At 41.0% G+C, this 21,457-nt stretch overlaps 1 protein-coding gene across 4 annotated transcripts in view; it reads right to left on the reverse strand.

Moving 5' to 3' along the window:
• The window catches only part of GRM3 (glutamate metabotropic receptor 3), a 105,374-nt gene that overhangs the window by 27,185 nt on the left and 56,732 nt on the right, over nt 1-21,457 (reverse strand). For 3 of the 4 annotated variants that reach the window (XM_062631941.1, XM_062631943.1, XM_062631942.1), the window contains exons 2-3: nt 17,828-18,431; nt 5,706-6,561 (exon numbers count right to left, since the gene is read on the reverse strand). In XM_062631941.1, the coding sequence (XP_062487925.1) occupies nt 5,706-6,561; nt 17,828-18,325 (1,354 nt within the window). In that variant the 5' untranslated portion in view covers nt 18,326-18,431. The remainder of the gene's footprint in view (nt 1-5,705; nt 6,562-17,827; nt 18,432-21,457) is intronic. The other variant, XM_062631944.1, reaches the window with a different exon arrangement.

A 21,457-nucleotide genomic window follows, 5' to 3' on the forward strand; every position in this document is an offset into this window, starting at 1 on the left:
CCTCCTGAGGGCCCTTCCAACCTGATATATTCTTTAACTTTATGATTCCATGTATAATGAATTTGCATTTTACACAAATAAATATATGGATGAAAATATACATGTGTATAAACAAGATACATAAATACATGAATATATACACATATTAAAAGCTTCAGGAAAGGCTAAGCAGAGATTTCTGCCCAGGAAAATATCAGAAAGGTCATTTTGCCCAAAAGAAAGGAACTGAGGAATCCCCATCAGGACCAAGGTCTGCAAAGAGGCAGCTGAATGCAGGAGAAAGTGGAAGGGGACATCAGGAACGCCAGGAAATCAAAACCTTGCTATAGCTCTGTGTGGGTATATACCAATGTAAATCTAATATAGAGAGAAATATGGGATGATACTGTGCAAGTTCAACTGTTCCTCTGCTCTGAAATAGAAACTCTCAGGTGCGCTTTCGGAGACTATCCGTTAGCTGTTTTCATGGTTTTAAATGATATGACACATTTGTGGTCCCAGGAAAAAGACCATAATTTTTCCTATAAATCCTAGACATCTTTTTCATGTATATTTTTAATTACTCTCTTGGGGAATTTAACCTACATTTTCCTTGGGTTTATTTCCCACAAATCCATCATGAACTATGCTTGCAAAACCTTTATGATTAGCAAGGTATTGGATCCATTCTGCCTATGAAAGTTTTACCTTCACCTGAAAGCAGTGTTCTGGTTCATTTTACAACAAAGCATCACAGGGAGGGCCAGGAGGACCTTGCAGCTGACTGAGTGCTGGAGGCAAGGGGGATCTGACTTGATGAATAGGAGCTCATTGGGTGAGATGACGGAGTAGCAATGCTGTCTGCTGCAGAGCCTGGGATGTGAGCTCTAGCCTTAGCCTGCACATCTACTGACAGGTACTCCCTGCTGTAAATCTGTACCTGGCCTTTGAAGTTTCTGCATCTGTAACTTGCCTGTGGTAGCAGATGCATCATTGTTGGTCTCTGCTCCATGCCAGCTTGGCAGGACACTGAGCTTTGAAGTGGATTTTTGACATGAAACATTTCTGGCTAGATCCCAGAACAGGGATCACACAATGTTGCTGTGCTCAACAGCGAAGTGGCATCTGCTTGTTGCAGAACATGACTTTTAAGCTCTTTCCTACTTGGGTGGAACTGTTATGATGGAAATGGTCTATGAAAGCGTATGTTCCCACCACAGAATTCACCAGTGTTCAAGAATGAATGAGAATGCAAGTTTGTGTCTCCACTTCATATTATTTGAGTATGAAATATTCAATTTCAATGACTGGGGCAGAGTGGGGAGGAAGAAACTTAGGACCAGGCAGGAATAATAGTTTTGTAACATCAAGTACAGTGGATGGAAGGGGACAAATCAGACCTGATTTATAATCCTTTTCTCATTTGGAATAGTCATTCTGGTTAGCCACAGGAGAGCATTTTGTCCAGTGTAAGCTAGGTTGGATGAGACTGGCTTTGCTGCAGAAGAACTGGATTTCTGAACATAATATCAGGATGGACATGACAGTGACTCTTGTAGTTGTGGAGGAAGGAAGGGGAAGGAAAAGGCACTGAGTATTATAAACAGATGCATTGCCTAGAATTTTAATGATCTGTTTTCCAGGGTTACTACTTTAGCCAAATTCCTCCTACCATTTGCTGTGGAAATTCAGAGAGCTGCAGAAGACAGTGGACATGCATACACCCCTAAATTCAGCCTCCCCCTGCCAACATAATGTCTGGGTGCTGGTGAGAAGCTGAGTTTACTCTGTGCTTTCTCCCATGGAACCCTCCACTTTTTCTCAGCACTTCTTTGTTGTTCTGGCAATGCAAACTAACAGCCTCTTGAACTAGCATCCCTTTATCAGCAGAGGAGCATCACGATTCAGAACATCAAGTGCTGCACTTGTGCCCTCAGGAGGGAACACAGAGGATGGGAAGATCAAGAAGATGAACAACACTATACCTCTTTGAAAGTCCAAACAAGCTCTGAGGTGAAGTGAGTGTGTTTATCTAGGGGCTGGGCATTGCTTTCTCAGATCCTGCTGTTTGAAGTGGCAATCAGGCATAAGCAGCTCTTTTTCTCCTTACTGAAAAGATCGAGGATATGACGACATTTGTCATATGTGTAGTACTAACTTGCAAGCAAATAATGTACTTGGTGTATCTCACAGACAATAAGGAATGAAATCTCACCCTGCCTTTGTGCTACCCTGCAGTTCTATGGAGTTATTTCAATTTAATGAGAAGAAAGAGAAATAAGTAGGACTCTAGAGATACTAATGAAATACCTGTCACAGCATGTCAGCAGCAGTGGCAGAATGAGAGTGCTCAAATCCTGGCCAGTCCTCTACTGCAACCCTGCTGTTAACTGGTCCCTGAGTATTTCCCTACAGATCCCATTATTGCTGTGCCCGAGAGTATCACTTCAGGCTTTCAGCTTAAATGGCAAGTGAGAATCTTAGTTGCTCTATGTTCAATCTGCAGTCAACAGCAAGAGATGTAGGGGCAAATCATATCTCATGTGGGCTTTGCAATTGCTGATCCCCTCCATTAACTGTAATCAGAGACCAACCAAAACTAATTCAGGTGTGTAAGGTAAAGGTCTAAAATTGCAAAACCCCACACCAATTGTATAAATGTACCCTATCATTTACTGATGTATTTCAAATGCACAATCTCCTGTTCCTGGAAACTGGGACAATACATTCAGGGCCATTTGTTGGATTTCTTTCATGGCAAGCTGCAGCCTTATGCACTCAAGTTCATCTATTTGTACTTCTGCCTTTCAGCAGAGAAGGTGTTGCTTAAATAGCTGTTTGTGTGTGTGCGAATACGGTTATCACTGTTATTCTGTTTCTTGCCTGCTTCCTTTTTGTGGCCATGGATCATTACCTAGACTAATGGAGAGAGAACATTCACAACCTGACTTGGTTGTAGTGTACCTGATGGGCTGGTAGCTTCCATGCCATCCTCTTTCTGCACTGAGGGTATGTGCTTGGATTTGGAGCTGGAAATATGAGAGCATTGTTGATAAAATGTACCATGCAGCAGGGTCTTGATATTGTATTAAGATCATACCCAGACACTTTCTTCAACCAGAAAGGAGCAAAGGTGAATTCTTGGTCCCATGGAAATCAATGGCAAGACTTACACGTATTAAAATTTCACACCTTTCTGAAAAGAAGGCGGCATGGGAGATTTGCCAATTCTCTCACTATGTAGAAATCACTCACCTGCATAAAAAATAACTCACATTAAAACATGGATTCACGTTATAATGGGGGAACTGATAACAAAAGAAAAAAGAATTATGTAAAATACAGAACAAGACCATTGGAAATGAGCGCTACAGGTTTTTTAATGTTTTGGATTTGGTTTTTGAATTGGAAATGAAAATGATCTGAAACTAAAGCTCTTCAGAGTTTCAAAGATTTCCAGGTTCATTTAAAAACATATTAACTTGGTTCATTTTCAAAATTACAAAATGACAGGCTTATTTATTTTTCAGCTTGAACAGCTTTAACTTCCAATTCATAAAAAGTATGGAAGATATTTCAGTCTAAGTGAAAATGGATTTTTCTGTCTGCATCATGCTGAGAGGGAAAGTACTTGGGTGCTTAAAAAATCCCTGTACGATAGAAAAACAATCGGGAATCGTGTATTACAACCAAAACTGCTTAGTGACAGGCTAAAGATGGACTCTAGTAAGAGTGTATGCACTTAAGCCTGTTAAAATACCTAGAGTGTCAGAAAAAGTTTCAAAGTAGTTAAAATTTAAGTTTTAGAAGTGCCTGTTTGTTTGTGTGGGTTGTTACTGTTCTGAAGTGTCTCCCTGGCTGGTGCAGGCTGTTTCATACCACTGCCATCCCTTGCAACCAGCACGTCAGAACCCAGCTTCTGTGGAGTTTGATTTCAACAGGCATTCAAGTATCTCTGAGAATAAGTGTAAGCAAATGAGAAAACAGTTTCTATGTATTAACTGCTATGTAGAGGGACCTTATTTTCCATAGGTCTAAAGACTAAAAGGTTGACTCATTCTGTCTTGTGTTGCTTCTGAAGTTAATAAATACATCAAATGCCATTACAGCATGACACATGATATGTATACATTGCTTTTGCATCTGCATATGTCATGATATGTGACTGTCCTTACTGATGCAGCAGTCTTTAGAAGACCAAAGAGCATGACACACACAAGCACTGTGTTGCTCAGCCCAGGCACGTGGCTTCACCTGCTTTGCATGCAACACTGAGATGAGGGTTCTGAAGGATCGCAACTTCCACCTGCACTCACATTATTTTTCTTTGTGACTGAATCTATATTACCAGAGCATGTCCAAAATTCTGGGTCCTCCTGGATCCTCCCTCTGAGAGACAAGATTCAAGAAGACCACTCCATCTGCCCCTTTCCATGGTAAAGAAGTCCAGACACATGGGCTGCAGGAATCTCTGATGTACTCAAAACAGTCAGTCAGCTAGCAGGATACTGGAAGACCTGAGTTCCTAATGAGCTCTGCAACATGTGCTGGGAGATACACCTATAGGTATCCAAGAAAATGGAGTATTTGGCTGCACCAGCCGTACTCCACTGAGAGTGAGACAAGCACTAGTGGTTGGCAGTATCTAGGGATAGTCTGAATCAAAGAGCTGAGAAGGCCTCTAAAGGATGGAAAAGTTCATGCTGAAATCTGACAGTTCCATACAGTTTCCAGTGTTATTGGTGTTTACCATTATTGAGGGTCTCTTGGGACTGTGCTGTATCATACATATATTTATCTTTCAATTCCTCCTGGAGCTAGTTCTCGTACAAAGCACAGCACGTTGTTTCCGTACTATCAACTCAGTCTGCTGAGAATATCAGTTTAATAATACATAGAAATGCAACCTCAACCTAGATGCTTCAGAAGAAAGTTTTACAAGAAGAAAAATACATGATGTTTTACACTTTACTTGTTTCCTCTGTAGATTTATTTAGCCTCATTACAATGTAATATTAATAACAAGCCTAAGCTCAGCCATATGTGATAGCAAAACCACAGAGGTGTCATGTGCTGCACACCCAGTCCCCATGAAGTTTGCTCCTATCATTGCCAGACAGTCCACTATCTCTCCACGTCTCTTTCACATGTTTAATCTAGCTTTTCATACTTTGTCAGCAAGCCTAAAGTTTTGTAACACAGGTAATGGCACTATCTCATAATGTAAGTATTTTATACTGATCTGGTTCTGTGATAGAAATTATTGCTTTACTATTGTAAGAACATTGGCCATTGACCATGGTCCAGCTATTATATAAATTCACATAACAGAACAAAGAAGAGAAGGCCAAGTCTTGGCACGGGCACAGCCGGTGGTTGCTTAGTGAAACAGGTGGTGAAATGACCATTGGCCTCCAGACATGCCCAGCTGAAGCCAAACTGGCTGTGAATGAAATGGAAGTTGGTGTGAAGTTTAGGGAATGGAGGGTAATGTTTCCAAGACCAGCTGTTGCCACCTCCACCTTTTCCTACTGCTAGAAACAGTTTTCATAGTCCTCACTAAGCAACCTGTCCTTCTTTGTCCTCTATTACGTAAGGAATGGCCTTGCCTGGGTACCACCCTGCTCTGAGCTCTGATAGTATGTGCTACGGGGAATTCAGTTGTCTTTTACTGTGACTGATGAATTACAGTAACATTCTATAAGTACCAAAACAGAAGTTATTACCTGTAAAGTTTACTTTCAGGAGATAATCTTTGTACAGCTTCCTGCCATCCAGATGCTTCATGGCATCACAGAGCTTTGTGGTGTTTGGACACAGAGTCCTCTGCATTTTATGCAAAGCGTGGGCCATGGCATACACAGCATTCACAACAAACATGATCTTGGACTCTTGCTCGTAGTTGGAACTGTTGATGGTGAAGTGTTTGTCACAAGCCTTTTTATGTGGTTTACGGTTCTGAAGATTACACTGGAATTTTTGCTCCCAGAAGTCCTTGAACCAGGGGTTGCGCCTGTTATTGTAAGGGCTGAGGCTTTGGAAATACGTGTCAAACTCTTTAACTGGATGCGAAGCAAGTTCCAAGGTTATTGCTCCAGCAGCTATGTGCTCATTGCCCTTGACAATACTCTCTTGTGCTCCCCATCCATCACTGGCAATCCAGGTAAAGGAGACATTGAAGCGGTTGGCAGCTGCAATGAGCTCCCGAGAGTCATCTCCTCGCATGAAGAGCACCACCACTCTGGCATTGGGTTTCTGGAGCAGCTCCCTGATCACACCATCATAGGACTTCCTGATGTTGGACCGGCCCACTTTCTCAGAGGTGGCGATGCAGATGTTGCGGAGGCGAGCTTCCTGCTCAAAGGCTTCGATCCCTGTCTCCCCGTAGTCTCCTTCTGAAGCAACTGTTGACACATAGGTCCAGTTGAAGTACCGTAAGATTTCAGCCATGGCTTTGGCTTGGTAGAAGTCTGGAGGCACTGTCCGTGCGAAGTAGTCATAGCGGGATTTGTCACTCAGCTTGGCGCTGGTGGAGGCATAGCTTATCTGGGGGATCTGGAAGAGTCTGAGCAAGTTTGCCACCTAGAGAGAAGGGTTTAAAAACACAGGTTTTTAAAGTGTGGTATCCATAGAGCTGAGCAGAAAAATCAAGGGAAAGGCATAAACAGTCTTTTAACAGGAGGTGTTCTCGCAGTCACAGATTGAGGGTATTGGTAGAGGATGCTGATAACAGACTCCAGTGAGAGCAGTGCACTGTGCATAAGCAGAATAGCTGTTCTGCTGCCCAGTCAACTCCCAGGGTCCTACTGGGACTGTAAGAGACCTTTCTTTATGTCAGACTGTTTAAAATAACAGAGAATTTGATACAAATGGGCTATATATTTCAATCTGAGTCTGTGCTCCTTACTAAGATCTGGGGATGTGCATGACTGCTGTTCATAATGTGATTCATCTTCTCCAAGACTCATTGTATTTGATAACCAAATGCATTAATTAGACATAAATTCCTCTTTATGCACATATCACAGTTATACATGTACAGAGCTTTCTCAGGCCTTTCTGCCCCCACTTGTCCAAGCTCTGAGTCCCCACCTCTCCTAAATTTACTCTTCCAAACTCAGTTTTTCTGAGCAGCTCTGAGTGCGGTGCCCCTGAGATGACACATTTGTTGCATGGTGGTACTCCTCAAGTGCTGCACAATATCATGTTGACCTAAAGTTTTCATAAATAATGAAAACCTTTAATAATCTCTAATTGCCCTTATGTGATTTATGTGTTCCATAGTCCTGTTGTTGATTTGTTTTTTAATTTTCATCGGGTGCTATGTCCAATGTTTAAATATTCCCACATCTACTCTGTTACTCTCATAGATGTGTAGTTCCTTATTATAGCTGGAAAGAAATGAAGAAAGTGTATGGCATTTTTTTCCTATGATTGTTTCTTATATGACAAAGGGAAGACTTTGGAGTTCTGCTGTTGGTAGGTGGAAGCTGTGTCCAGTAAATTAAATTTAAAGCTGTTCTTGGAATACAGCCTGACAAAACCATTTGAAAAGCAAGAGTGTACTTGAGATTCCTAAGGCAAAGTTATTAAATATTGCCTAGTCAATTAATTTTTCACATTTTCCACAATGTTGCTCTGACCATGCTCTATGTTTGTGACAATTCAAAGGCAAAGGGCTATTTTGGAAAATATGCTGTGGAACAAGGCAAATTTTGGTCTCAGACATCAGTGGCAAAATAGACAGTGGTAAAAAAAGCCGAAGGAATGTTATTGCTTTTTGGCAACTCATACTGCTTGGGATTGTATCAGTTTGGATGCTATCTTCTCTGTAATGCAGACACTGGACTAGTGGCTCAATCTCCACCTGTAACCTCTTGTCTGGGCCATATTCTGCTGCCAAACCGTACGTGCACAGTGCCTTTCAAAACCCCTGGGCCAGCTGGAACAGTGGGTTTGGGGAGCCCCTTGTCTTCCTGTCCTTCTGGAAGAGCAGGTGGGATGTTTTGGCATCTCGGCTCTATCTGGGGAGCAGAAGCATGCCTTCATAAAATAAACCACTGAGACTGGTTTATTTTAGCTTAAACCAAAATAAAACCTCTTCTACACTGTTTGGAAGGAGTTTCCTGATGGAGCTTTGGCTAATGCTCTGCTGTTTTGCCTATGGATATAGGCACATAGCTGGAAAGTGCTCTGGATCAACAAGTTACTGTTCTTCAGGAAACAGCTGAGGTGTCCTTAACCACCCTGCTCAGTGGTAACGTGTTAAACTGCCTTATGTAGGATTTAATTTCCATTGTGGTGGTTTAAATGAACAGCTTTAGAGCCATGGGGTGGGCTGAGAGGCTTGTTTTGTCACCAAGGTGCAATGGATGCTTTCAGCATTGTTAAGCCACTTTGCAAGTTCTGATTACATGCCCACATATCCACATGGTTTGGTTCACATGGTCTCACTCAAAAAGAGCACTTACATTTGGCAGTGAGAACGTCCTCTGTATAGCAATTCTGGAACATTTCCTGCAGCACCATGTGGGTTGGAATTGCTATTCTTGTCTCAGTTTATTCTATCAGGAATTATTTTATTTGAGCTAAACCATAATCAAGATACGCACACGTATTCTGTGCTTTCTTCCCCCAAACTGGCTAAAAATGAAGTCAATTTTCTAGCTATAACAGTGCTATTCAGCAAGTAGTCAAGCCATCAGTTCACAAAAAGATATTCCTCACAAATACAGCAGCTTTTCTGTTGTTTTAATTATTTTCTTATTTTTATTGCTTATTTTTATTGTTTTCTATTTTTTTATTATTTCTTTTAGTCTAAGCAACAACAGTATCCATATGCAGGGAAACAAAACTACACTCCCATTTTACAAGGGGGCCCTTGGAGATCACTATCTTCTAGGGTCCCTGCAAGCTGCCTGCAATTCTGCTTCCTGCTCTGTAGGGAGAAGAAAGCTTTCTTGTGGCACTGCTCTTTGCTGTGATGTTCTGCACTGTTCGAATGGCAGGTTTTTCATAGACCAGAACCTAAATAATATGGGAAAGTTTCATTAAACATAGAAGATAGTGACCTAATGTTCTCTCAGAACTGTGAATGATCATGATGTTCAGTGAAGTTGTATTGTTATTATTTCTGGAAATTCTGAAGTTGAGGATTTTCTGGAATAATGTAACACCTTAGTTCTAGGCACTAGCTGGTTTCAGAACAGTTCCTTTTTCCAGCTGCCCAGAGAAGCTGTGGCTGCCACATCCCCGGCAGTGTTCAAGCCCAGGTTGAACAGAGCTTGGAGCAACCTGGTCTTGTGGAAGGTGTCCCTGCCTGTGGCAGGAGGTTGGAACTGGAGGAGCTTTAAGGTCCCTTCCAACCCAAACCAGTCTGGGATTCTGTGATTTTATAATTTTTGTGCTGATCTGAACATCAGACCCTGATTAAACAGCAAGACAAGGGCACAGGTAATAGGTTCTGGAGAGGAGCTTATATCTAAGGCTATGTCTATTCTACAGTTTCTCAGTATAGAGGAGGACACTAAAACATGGTCAGAGTCATGTGCACCAAGATTGAACCACCAGAGTCATACCTATACCATATCTCTGTGCTGCCTTAGGATGTGTATTACAGCTTCAAAATTACAGTGCAGATCCAGCTTTTGCTAAGTGAAATAATCTATTTTGGCAATGCTCCAGGTAGCAATTTAATCAAGCCACGGTGCATGCAATTAGAGCCTGAAATCCATATGCTGGCACTTAAGTAGCAGTAGTAGCCTGTTTTTTTTTGTTTTTTTTTGTTTTTTTTGCTGTCAAAGCGAGTTGTTTTTGCAGATACTCAGCACCTTTGAAAATAAGGCTGGAAGTTCTGTATCTGTAACTGAAAACAATTGCTTTGCACAGCTTGCTGTGAACAAAGCATGCTGATATAGTTAGCTTCCAGCACAATGGGAAACCTTTATTTGCCTTCATGCTGCTGGGTTTATTAGTGAAGCCACTGTCCTGTGCTGAAGTGCCCACTTCCCAAGCAGACCTGGCTCTCACCCAGTTTCTAGGACAGCGGGTGATACATAATGAGCTACCATGAGCACGGCAGAAAGCCCGGTGTGAGCCATGTCCTTCCATTGAGGTAGACTGCAAACCCTTAAATGGAGTGGCCAGGGCAAAGCCAAAGGAGGCTGATGTCCCTCTCAGGGTGCTAGAGCCATGTCTGTCGCTTCTACTTCCATGTGCATCAGGGGCAGTACAAATACCTGTGGGAAATTGCCCATCTAATTTATAACACTGGAAATGGATTCGTAATAGCTAGCTACCTGCAAGAGGCCATGAATTCACTTACAGCTAAGAAACACATGAACCTGGTTTCTGAGTGTATTTCTGGCCAGTCAAGAGTCTTGCTCATAAATGGGGTCAGGCACGTAACACCTACATGTCTCAGAAACCTCAGTCTGTCTTGATTCATTGAATCTCATCAAGCATTTTGCGTGTCCTCCATAGGACCATTTTTGCTGGCAGTAGGATTTATTCTGATGGTTTTGGTTAAAATTTCCCTTCTTACCATCCCAGAGGCTGTTATATGGTTGTTTGAACTGAGTGACAGGACAGGGGAACATGGGAAACACTTTGGAACGAAGGAAAATCTCAGAATTGTTAGAACAGATAGGGTTTCCTCGCTACAATTCACAAATGTATATCACACATCTATTGGACAGAGGGGGCCTCTTGTCAGATGGCAGTGTTCTCTGCACTGCTATAATTTCACCATGTGAAAATCTCATGGCACTTAACACAGTTTAATGAATCTGATTTCACAGAGCTCCTCTGAGACAGGCAAGAGCTCCTGTGGCTGTTTTGAACAGACAGTAAATTAGGCTGCTGAACAGAATGGGATTGAGGTACAGGAGATTTGTCTCTATCTAGAAACTGGAGAAATCCCTGTCCCTCTGAACTGCAATCTGTCCTAATGGAGATTCAGTAACTGCCTGAGAATGTTTTCTAAGTTGCTTGTGCTGATTCCCACAGCAAGATCATGGCAAAGCCATATCCCAAGGATTTTCTAATGTCTAGATCATTGCTATAGCACAGCGGCTGAGCTCCTGTTTTGAAGAAATATGTGTTGCTGCTGGTGTACATTGCATGTAGTTCCTAAATGATAATTTGCAGTGTGGGCTTTTTGTTATTATTTGGGCAGTTGCAGATCAAACTATGGCTAAAGAATTAAAAAAAAAATCATATTTGATTTTTTTTTCTTAAATCTAAAAACATTTTACTAAAAATTTGGCAGAAAATATCATTTTAGAAAATCAGGACAGAGACATTGGTTCTGAATGGGCTGGAATGTGGGTGTGTGATAAGTGGTGGGCATAAATGGAATGTAAAGAGTAAATGAAGTGCCTTGCTAGTGTGTTTGTGTGGGCCGGCTCCCAGCACCTGGCTTGTACATTTGATGTCAAGTTAGAGCTTCCTTTCTTTCAATGTATAACAATTTTCTTCCATCCTCTTGTCACGCATCTCAGTAAAGGACACTTGCTTCGTGTTGTTGACAGCAAACCTGTATATACTGAAAAGCTGATATTAAGTTTCGACCAAACCTTTTCTTCTTCAGGCTAAGTACACCTGGTTCCCTCAGTCTTTCCTTGTAGGGTATGTGCTCCAGACTCTCCTACCAATGACTATAGAATCATAGATTCACAGACTGGTTTGGGTTGGAAGGGACCTTAAAGGTAACTGAGTTCCAACCCTACCTTGCCATAGGCAGGAGCACCTTCACTAGACCATTTAGCTTCAGTTAGACTTCAAGCTCTGACCTCAGGAATGCACCGGCAATGCTGGTATCTCAGTCCTTTTAATCATTAAAGGTCAGTTGCAAAGACCTAAACCAAAAGCAGTGAAGCTATTTGCTTGCATTCCTGAGTACTCTTGTGTCACATCGCAGGTCTGAAGCAGTAGTTTCCATCATCTTTCTCTGTCTTTGGTATTACAAGGACTGTTTACTAGTTAAAGAACATTGTTCCTTAACAAAATTTCTTCCAAAAAGTAACTCAGAAATAAAAAATTCTTTGCCAAGCAAACAAAAAAAATGTCTGGTGTTTTCTTTTTGTTATTTGGGGAGGGGAGAAGACAACATTGTTTTAGCTTTGCTTCCCTAAGAATTTTGGCAACCAAGCTGGGAAAAATACAGCTAAATATTTGCAGTGGACTAGATAGCTGTCACATCCAGAGAAGCACTGTTTGAACAGTGGAATAATTGCCTGTGTGAAATGAACATTAGAAAGAAAGCATACTGTCAGAAAAACAACTAGGATTTCCTCAAAAGATGCAGGAATTTCTTTTTATATGTGTGTTCTGTATAAGAAAATGTAAACCAAGAAGGACATGCAGAGGAACGTTGTACTCAGAGAGAAGAATTGTTTGGAAATTGTTTTTTTTTCTCTTTTCTTCCTGCAGGGTGTAACACAGTGAGCTGTCACATATGCACTCTGCTTCCTTACAGCATTAACTGCTGAAGTAAGCTAAGCACTAAGCCTGCACACTGAGAAGAGATCTGTGCAGAAGACCTTGCTTTGCCTGAGAAGTGAAACTCTTCTCTTGGAGTTGGTAAACCTGACTGTGGGAGACATTTACACATGATGAGAAAAGGGATTTAAACTGAGATTGATGGTTCTAAAAGCATGAAATGGCTTCTGCAGTTAAAAGAGCTATCACTGATAAATATAGTTCTTTGAGGCTCATTAAATGAAGCATAAGTTCTAGCCAGAAGGGACAGAATTGGTGAGGGTGATGTCAATATATCCTTAACTAGTTCCTATTTTTGGCCGCTTTCTCTTGTATTCGCATCCTTTCCCACTTGTAACATGGTGGGGCTCCTTCCTTCTGACTTGTGATCTCATGGATTACTTACCCCTCCCTACACAGTTGTATAATTTCCCCTTGGAAAAAGAGAAAATGTTGAATTAAAAGAAATTATCCCAAACCAAATAAACTAAACTGCAATAGAATCAGTTACCTCGAGGTTTGCAAAGAGGCCAGCCAGGCAGAAGTAACTCACATTGCTTTGAAATCTCAAGGGAAGACATGTCCAGTGCTGCTTGGGTACTTTGAAAATCTCTGTTTTAATTTTACAAGCACAAAATCACCAGAGGCTGTCAGTGCAAAGCTCATCTATAAGCACCTCACAAATGGCATAAGTGGTCTGTGCTACCTGCTGAGCCCCTGTAGTCCACTGCACATTTCTCCTGCACATATCCCTGTTTGGTCCTGGCACACAGGGACAGAATCCTATATGTTACAGGGGATGGGGGACAGATTGCATGTAGTTCTCCTAAGGATTTTGCCCCATTTTCAGTGGTTCTCAAAATCACAGGCTATTGTTAAGACTCTGCTTGGAAGATGGTTGATTCTTGGAGGAAAGAAATGGACGTGATTAGCTTTCAGGCTCCAAGAGCCCTTTTTTGGCTGTGGAGAAATGACAGCCAGGAAAAGATTGCTAGTAATAGAGCACATATTCTGAATTTCATGCCAGATGGTCACTCACTTGGGAGAGAGGTCTTAGCTTTTGTGATAGCAGTAATGTATCTTTAAACCTTCTCCGCTGGTTTTGCTACAGTTTATCTGAGATACAGCAAGGAATTCAAGAGAAGACAGCTTGGTACTGGTTTCTGTCCTTCCATTTTTTATGGATGAGGCTTTAACTTGGGAGCAACTTTCATGACCATGATCTGGAGGTCTTGTGGTTTGGCAGCACAAAGGAAACTTTACACAGGGACAAAGTTCTACCTCAGCATGAATATAGTAGGTATGGAAATGCAAAGACCAGACCACCCAAGGGAATGTCTTCATGTTTCTAAGAGCCGACTGCAGGGAATGGACCCAAATCTCCATTTTCAGAAGATGTGTCTGGTTTTCAGAAGCAAAGAAGAGCAAATCTAGCACTTGAATAACCTTATTCCTGCTTATGCATGCATATTGCTGACAGAGCTGATGTAAGTATTTTAAATGTAACGCTTGGATTAGCTACTCAGGTGCTCATCCATTCAAATGAACAGTGCCTTTTTCTTTAATTTTACAATGTCATTGAATACCTTCAAGGAGAATTTGTTGAAATTTCTGTTGTAAACTAGGAGAGAGTGGATAAATGGGGTCAACTTGATGATCTTAAGGTCCTTTCCAACCCTAACTATTCTATGATTCTGTGAAATGAAAAGCAAAATAAAGTCCTCCAAACATTGGAGAATTTACCTTCTGGTCCTAAATTTAGCTCATGTTAAAACTTTATTTTACAAAAACAGCTTTATTTTACATGAGCCCTTTCACTGACTGAGAATCCTGGCTTGGGTTTTGAGGGATCAAATGTTGTGCAGATCGGTCTCGCTACTAGTCTAAACACAACATCTAAAACCTAATTATCCAGATCATCATTAACAATAATAGCCTGGTCTGACCAGAAAATAATTAAGCATTTTGCATTCTCTTGTTGTTAGTCTGTGCAAAAAATGCTTATTGCATATACTGACTCAGTGGGGAAGGTGCTCATTGCTGATTCACCAGCAAATTCTTTTTTCCTTGGTGGAAGGATAATGAAAAAAGCAGAAATCTGACAGCAGGAGCATCATGAAGTGATATGGCAGACAGCTGTCCAGACAACAATCTGGAGAGGGAGGCTGAAAGGAGGAGAAGAAAAGGTATTGCAACACAATGGCAACTTCACAGGTGGTAAAAAAAAAAAAAGCAGAAATAATTTATTGTCTGAAGAGCTCAGTATGGTTTATTTTAAAGTTAAGAAACTGCGCTGTGGACTTTATGGTGTTTACAGCTCCCAGGCAAAATAAGAGTGCTTGACAGGGCTACATCTGGAAGCACCCAACACACCCTGAGTGCTGTTTGAAAGCATAGCAAATAGAGATTCTCAGCTTTGCACATGCACCTAGTGGTTGCTTATTGTTCATCAGTGATTGCTACTGGAGCTGCTCCATACAGGCGACATGAAATGTGGTAATCTCTTCTTCTGGCATGGCACTAAAATGTATTGCTTTAATATTCTGAAGTCCTTACATCTTCAGTTTTAAGTCTCCAATGTCATTCTTGACAAGGGTTTTCTTTTGAAACAGAAGTTATGACTGGCTATCTTAACAAGATGCGCAGAAGAAGTGAATGGCTTAATTATGTCTTTTCTAGAGAGTGTGAAATCTAAAATAAAGTTATAAAAGAGAGACTGGAGGAAGGCCAAGCCAATCTGTGTCAAAGGAAAATGATCAACTGAATACTTCCTTTCTAGCTGCAAAATGCTCAATGACGCATTGAATGATATATAAACTTATTTCTTTATTTTTTATGAAGAACTGTAAGAAAGATCTTATGTTTGAGCAACTCTTGGCAACTATAGGGAAGCTGTACAGGCCATAGAGTAATTTTAGGTATAGCTATTGTTTCAACATCCCTCTTAAGTTTTGGAAATTGGGTGACATATAGATATGCATACAGCTATATTGGCATTTATCAGATATACTGAATGAGAAAGTCCTTTATCAAGACTTCTGGTTTCTGCCTTGCAGCTGCTCCAGACCCATGTTTTTGGAATATGAAGCATCTGTATATACTCTCTATATTCAAGATGTACCACATCCAATCTTCTGCCTCAAATATGGATTTTTCTTGCGTCAGCGATCACCAGAGGCTGGCTTCAGAGGAACAGATTGTGCAAGAGGCCACAGGCTATGTTAGGAATGTGGCATGACTACCAAAGGGTTTCTGGGAAGTAAATACCTATATCACTTTTTCAGCTGTAGCTGCTTATACAGATGTACCTTTTAGGCTTCTTCATGGCTTTGTGTCCTTTGGACACACTTGACTTTAGGCTGGACTTGGAAACAGGCTGATCACAAATGACTAAACCAATGGTACAACAAAACCACTGCCACCTCTCCATCAGTGGCACAGAGCAACCATGTGATGTTTCAAAATATGTTTACCAACCCTAGATACTTGCAGCTCTGGGAATTGCTGAGCTAAAGGTGTCATCTATACAGAATTTCCTTATTTCTTTAGTCACTTCTCGAACTCATTTAATTTTTAACATCAACAACAACTTGCCATTTGCTGGTTTCATTTGAGGTACCCTTTGATTGAAAGAGACATTGAATAATGATTTCCTTAACAGCGTGTGTTTCCCAAGCTTTTGTAGCTATCATTTCTCCTCATCAAACATCTGTTTTCCAGCCTAAGAACTTCCTTGTTCTTTGTTCTCCAAGAGATCAGACCCATGTAACTGGTGAAGGATACATCCCTGCTGTGCTAACTGGTGCACAGTGGGACAAACCCACTCCTAGTGTGAGAGATGGCTGAGGTTCTGCTCTGCAGAAACTATTGTCCTGTGATATGGGTAACCATTTGCCCATGTTTTCCCTACTATGAATACACAGGCAACTCACAGACTGGAACACAGAAGTAAATAAAATGTAATTTGTTGAAATATTTCTTCCTTGTTCACACATGTCTTGTGGAAACTGGACATGGTCCCAGGCTTATGTGACTTAATTCCTTGGCAAGAGCAGTAGCCAGTTTCACAATGTAGTTCTGACTGAAATAAGCACTGGATGAACTCCTGGCCTCTTTATGGAACAGGTAAATGAAGCTCTGTGAGCTGTCAGTGCTGTGACAGTCTGTATTATAAAAGAATACTTTTCTTCTTTGACACTGATGCAGTAAATACAGCGTGTATTCAGCTGGAAAAACATGTTGCTCATAGTAATCCAACACTGTCAAGGCTTTGTGTCTTTGGAAACCTACAGCTGACCATTAAGAGATATTAGATGTAGGGACTTAGCCTACTTAATTTGTGCTTAAAAGACCACTTGATTGTTTTTATGAATGATGTGGACCAGTTTATTTAATTTAACCAAAAATAATGAGATATATGTAGATTTGGCAGCTTCAGTGCACACTGGCAGTGGTGAGGAACTTTAGAAGATCCTAGGCTGCTCTGCCAAAGGAGTACCTGGTCTGGAGAGGAGAAATACAGAACTTGTGCTGAAAAAGAGGGCACATATGTTTTCCGTGTTCATTTAATGGAAAAAAAAAATGCCAAGGACTTAAAGTTTTATCATGACTTTATAAAAAAATGGGAAGCCAAGACCAAAAGGAATCAGCATTATGTTTAGCCCCTTGCAACTGAAATCAAGCATGTAATAAAACCATAGTTGGAAGGATATATGGAGCATTTTACCCACCTGCAATTTTACTCCATTGCAAGCCATTAAATACTCCCCAACACCCTACTGACACCCTGTCTGGGACTGTTACTGCACAACCAAAAGCTGCAATTGCAATGTGCCAGAAGGAGGGAGCAAGATATACTGAAGGCATCTTCTGTGCTGGAGTTCTGATTGTTCACACTGCACTCTGCCAGGCAGCAGGATTTCTTCTTTAATTTTAAATATGTACCTCTTAAATGACTAATGTTATGTACATGCAGCATGGCAGGCATACATGCATTCAGATATATAGGTGATATAATTTATTACTCATGTGAAAGCAGAAATCTGAGCTTAAGAGCTGTGAAAGTCTCATGAACGGCAAAGGTCAAAATTAATGCTAAGGTTTTTGGAAACTTCAGATGCTCTTGGGATGCATCATACCTAGAGGAAGCAGACAGCTGCCAGAGGTTTAAACAACAGCAAGCATTTTAAAGAGTGAATCAAACTAATCTGAATACAGGAAAAATTATATGCTAGGTTGATCCCCAAGGTGAAGTGATTGAGCTAAGGCTCGTTTTATTGATAAACTTATGTAAGCAGTGGTTCTGTCATAGGAGAGATAAATGATTGCAGGTAAGTGGTGTTCACCTAATGGGGCTCCTGTGACTTACCTGTATGGAGACACTGCTATAGGAACCGCCTATGACTCCTGCAATGAGCAGTGGTAAGTTCTCTTGAATGGCATATGAGCCATCAGGGCACATGTACTCTGTTTCATCCACTTTAGTCAACGATGCCCTGACAAACTCCAAAGACTGTTCTAAGGCATATGTATCCCTGGAACATGTGTCCAAGATGTGAACACCAAGCTTAATTCCTGGCAGCAAGTAGTTGTCTCTGTTGATTTCATCAATGGCAAACAACATGGCCTCCAAGCGCTGGATGCCTCGGTCTTCATTGATTCTCCCACATTCTTCTATCCCAGTGCCTTTTTCCTTGATTGGGAATAAACCACCTAAGACCAGGTCCCCTTCTATCTTGATTTCCTTCCTTACAAAGCTGTGGTCACTGAGGGAAAGGAAAACTCCTTTGGAAAATAAAGCTAACGTAAGAACTTGGAGCCTAGTGAACATCTTCATTGGTCCTGTTTTAGCAGCTCTAAGAAACATTGGTGGGAGCAGATGTGCTCTTCAGTCTTTCCGATCCATTGCCAAATTTGAAGTGCTGTCCCACAAGCCAGTGAAGAACAAGCCAACACGTCTTTCCACTGGACCTCTAAAGAAGAGATGGAAGGAATTAGAAAGATATGTGAAATATCTTTATCACAAAACCATCCCTCCTTGAGGCATGAAATATTCTCTTGCCAGCAAATTAAAGGTAAAAAAAGTAAAAGAGACATGACAAGGAAGAATCTTTTACTTGATGCTTGCTTAGGGTATGAAAATACTTATGGCTGGACTTGCTCTCTTTAATGTTAATCACAGTTCAGTGCTCAGACCAAAGGGAGAACAGAGCAGTGATGTATGTATGTAAGTTTGTGATTTTGCTCTCACTAAGGTCAAGACACTTTGCCAATGACCTTAAAAGGAGAAAAATCAAGCCTTAGAGTGAGGATCATGTTGTAACATTTTTTTAACTAAATGTGCGTCCACAAAGTCTATGTATGCAACATAGATGTATGATTCGTCCATAGACTCCTTGTCAGTATCTCTTTAAATGTCACAAAGTGGCTGCTCTGCTCTCCAAATCTTCAGACAAATTAAGTGTGGTAATATTTAAATATAGCATTTCTATAATTAATTTCTGTAATTACCTTTTCCTCAACAGAGCATATATTATTATTAGCATTTCAGGGTTATATATAATTTAGAGACACTTAACACAAAGAAATTGAAATAAGCAACAATTAAGATTTAACACTGAATGATGGATAAGCACGCTTATTGCAAGGCAATTGTTTATCCTGGTACAATTTCAATGTTGCTGTACCAAATCGCTTAACAGATTAGCCTTTTGTTCATATTGTCCAACATTGTTCTCTCATAAATCAGTAATGTGTCAGATGCACAGTTAAAGATCTTTCTCTGCTATCCTAGTAACATGTGTGTAGTCTGAGCAGAATTTTTCATTCAGAAATAAGTGATATGTCAAGGGGAAATGAGCTTCATCATCTCTCAGTGATCTATAAGTAAGGTAGTTTGCTGATCACCTGTAGTTTACTAATCAGGTCTAGCAAATATATTTGCTAGTAATATTAGGAGGAGTAATGCATCAAATGTATCCAGTCACTTTCTGTGACTTAGTTCTATAATTTACCAAATATTACTCAGGTGTATACAGGGCACATAAAATGGTGATACTACGTTATTGGAAAAAAAATATCAGACAAAAAGGTGGCATGTGTCACATAAATAGTTGTGTGGTTGATTACTGAGATAAATCAACTTTATTGTTCTCATCACTAATCCACCATTTGGATAAAATCAGGATTTGGGATTTTTTTATTGCAATATCCTTTCTCTTTACTTCTGTAGCTTCTGTCACCACTGTATCTCAGCAAATATTCATACATTTATCTTTCCAACACTGGTAAAATATTTATTTTCCTTGTTTTACATTTGGGGAAGAAAAGGTACAGAAAGATGAAATGAGATTCTCAGAAGAGTCTAAGCTCAGATTTTGATTTGCTCGACACTCACAATCACTATCAGGCTTTGAAAAGGTCTCTGCTTCCCTTTAGGAATTGAAGAACATGCTTTCAACTGTGCCCTGCACCCCCTGCTTCCCACTGAGGCACTGACTCTGACAAACTTCCTTAGCCAGCTGGTGTCTCTTCCAAGCCTGCTCCTGAATAATTTACCTAAGGTCATCAGCACAGACAAGAATCAAACTTTGATCTTCTCCAGTGCTCCTCTTATACTTTAACAATAAACCTCCCTTGTTTCCCATTACTCCTCCTGGCTTTTATGAGTCTTTTAAAAGGTCGTATTAAACCCAGCCTGTTTTCAACAGCCCTTCAACATTACCAAGAACAAGTAAATTTGCAGGAGAAAAAGCTTCTAAATAGGGTCCTCTATAAGCTTTCCTAAAACCTATCTGGGACATGCTTAGAGTTACAGCGGATTTACCCCGAATATCAAACAGGCTGTTCTTATCCCTCTGACTTCTTCATAGGCAATGTTTTATGCAAATAACATCACCATCCACTTAGCATCACATCTGTGTCTCAGGGATGTCAGCAAGCCTAAAAAAGTACCAAAATTTATTTAAACACTGCACATAGAAAGCACATATGTAAAATGAATGATGCTATAGGAAGACCTGATTTTCCCTGCAGAGAATGCGAAGGATTTCTATATTTTATCACTTAAGCTTGTTGCAGTGGTCCTACAGAGGGAAACTGAAATGGCACTCTGCTGTGAGAGGATCAGTCCCAGCAGAAGTCAAGAAGCGATTGGAGAAGGTGGGGATTCCTTGACACTCTGTGTTGAGGGCACCAGTGTGAATGTGATGAGGGGTATGAAGGGATATAAAGGGAAGAGGTGGCAGGAACTCTACCTAGTTTGGAGAACACAAATGACAGCCCCATGAACCTGCTCTATCTGGGGACACACTAACGTAAGGGGTGCCCAATGAGGGGTTTCCAGGAAAACACGATCTTATTCTATGTGTTCAAATACTTTGTTTATAAACATAAGACAGTTACCAAAAACACAGCTTGAGGTATCAAATGTGCTTCTCTCCCTCTGTAGACTTGGTAGCCTGTGCACTGCTGCCCATGCAGTGGCATTGCACTGTCCTGCCAAGGAAAAAGGGTGCTGTGTGCGGGTCAGAGAGTGGAGGCATTAATGTGAAGGCTGGTTTGTCAGGGGAGGCTTCCCCTTTGAGCTGAGAGGGAAGGAAGCTTCCAGGAGCAGCAGCTTCTCTGTGGTGGGACTCCTGAAGGAAGCTGTGAGGCAGATTTGGGTGGACGATGTGCAGCATCACTATGGTGACACTGAACAGACAGATTGACGTGGAGAAGGGAGGTTATTTTAAAGCAGTTTGCAAAGATGGGCTAACAACTCAGTTCCTCTCCTGTTCCCTCTGGCATGCACCTCCTACATGCTTTCTCTGTAGCTTGCATAACTCACAACTATATATACAAATATTTTGTACCTGCTCCAGGCTGATACAGCCCATATTCCTCCCATTAACCATGGTGAAGGTAGCACCCCACAGTCAAGGTTTGCCATTTCCTATCAGAAGTGATTTTGCTACGTTGACCATGCCAATTTGACTTTGTGGTACCCTCTTCTACT

Source organism: Pezoporus occidentalis, unplaced genomic scaffold (genome assembly GCF_034315485.1).
Source record: "Pezoporus occidentalis ecotype Australia unplaced genomic scaffold, CSIRO_AGI_Poc_V1 ctg38, whole genome shotgun sequence".
NCBI classification, from domain to species: Eukaryota; Metazoa; Chordata; class Aves; order Psittaciformes; family Psittacidae; genus Pezoporus; species Pezoporus occidentalis.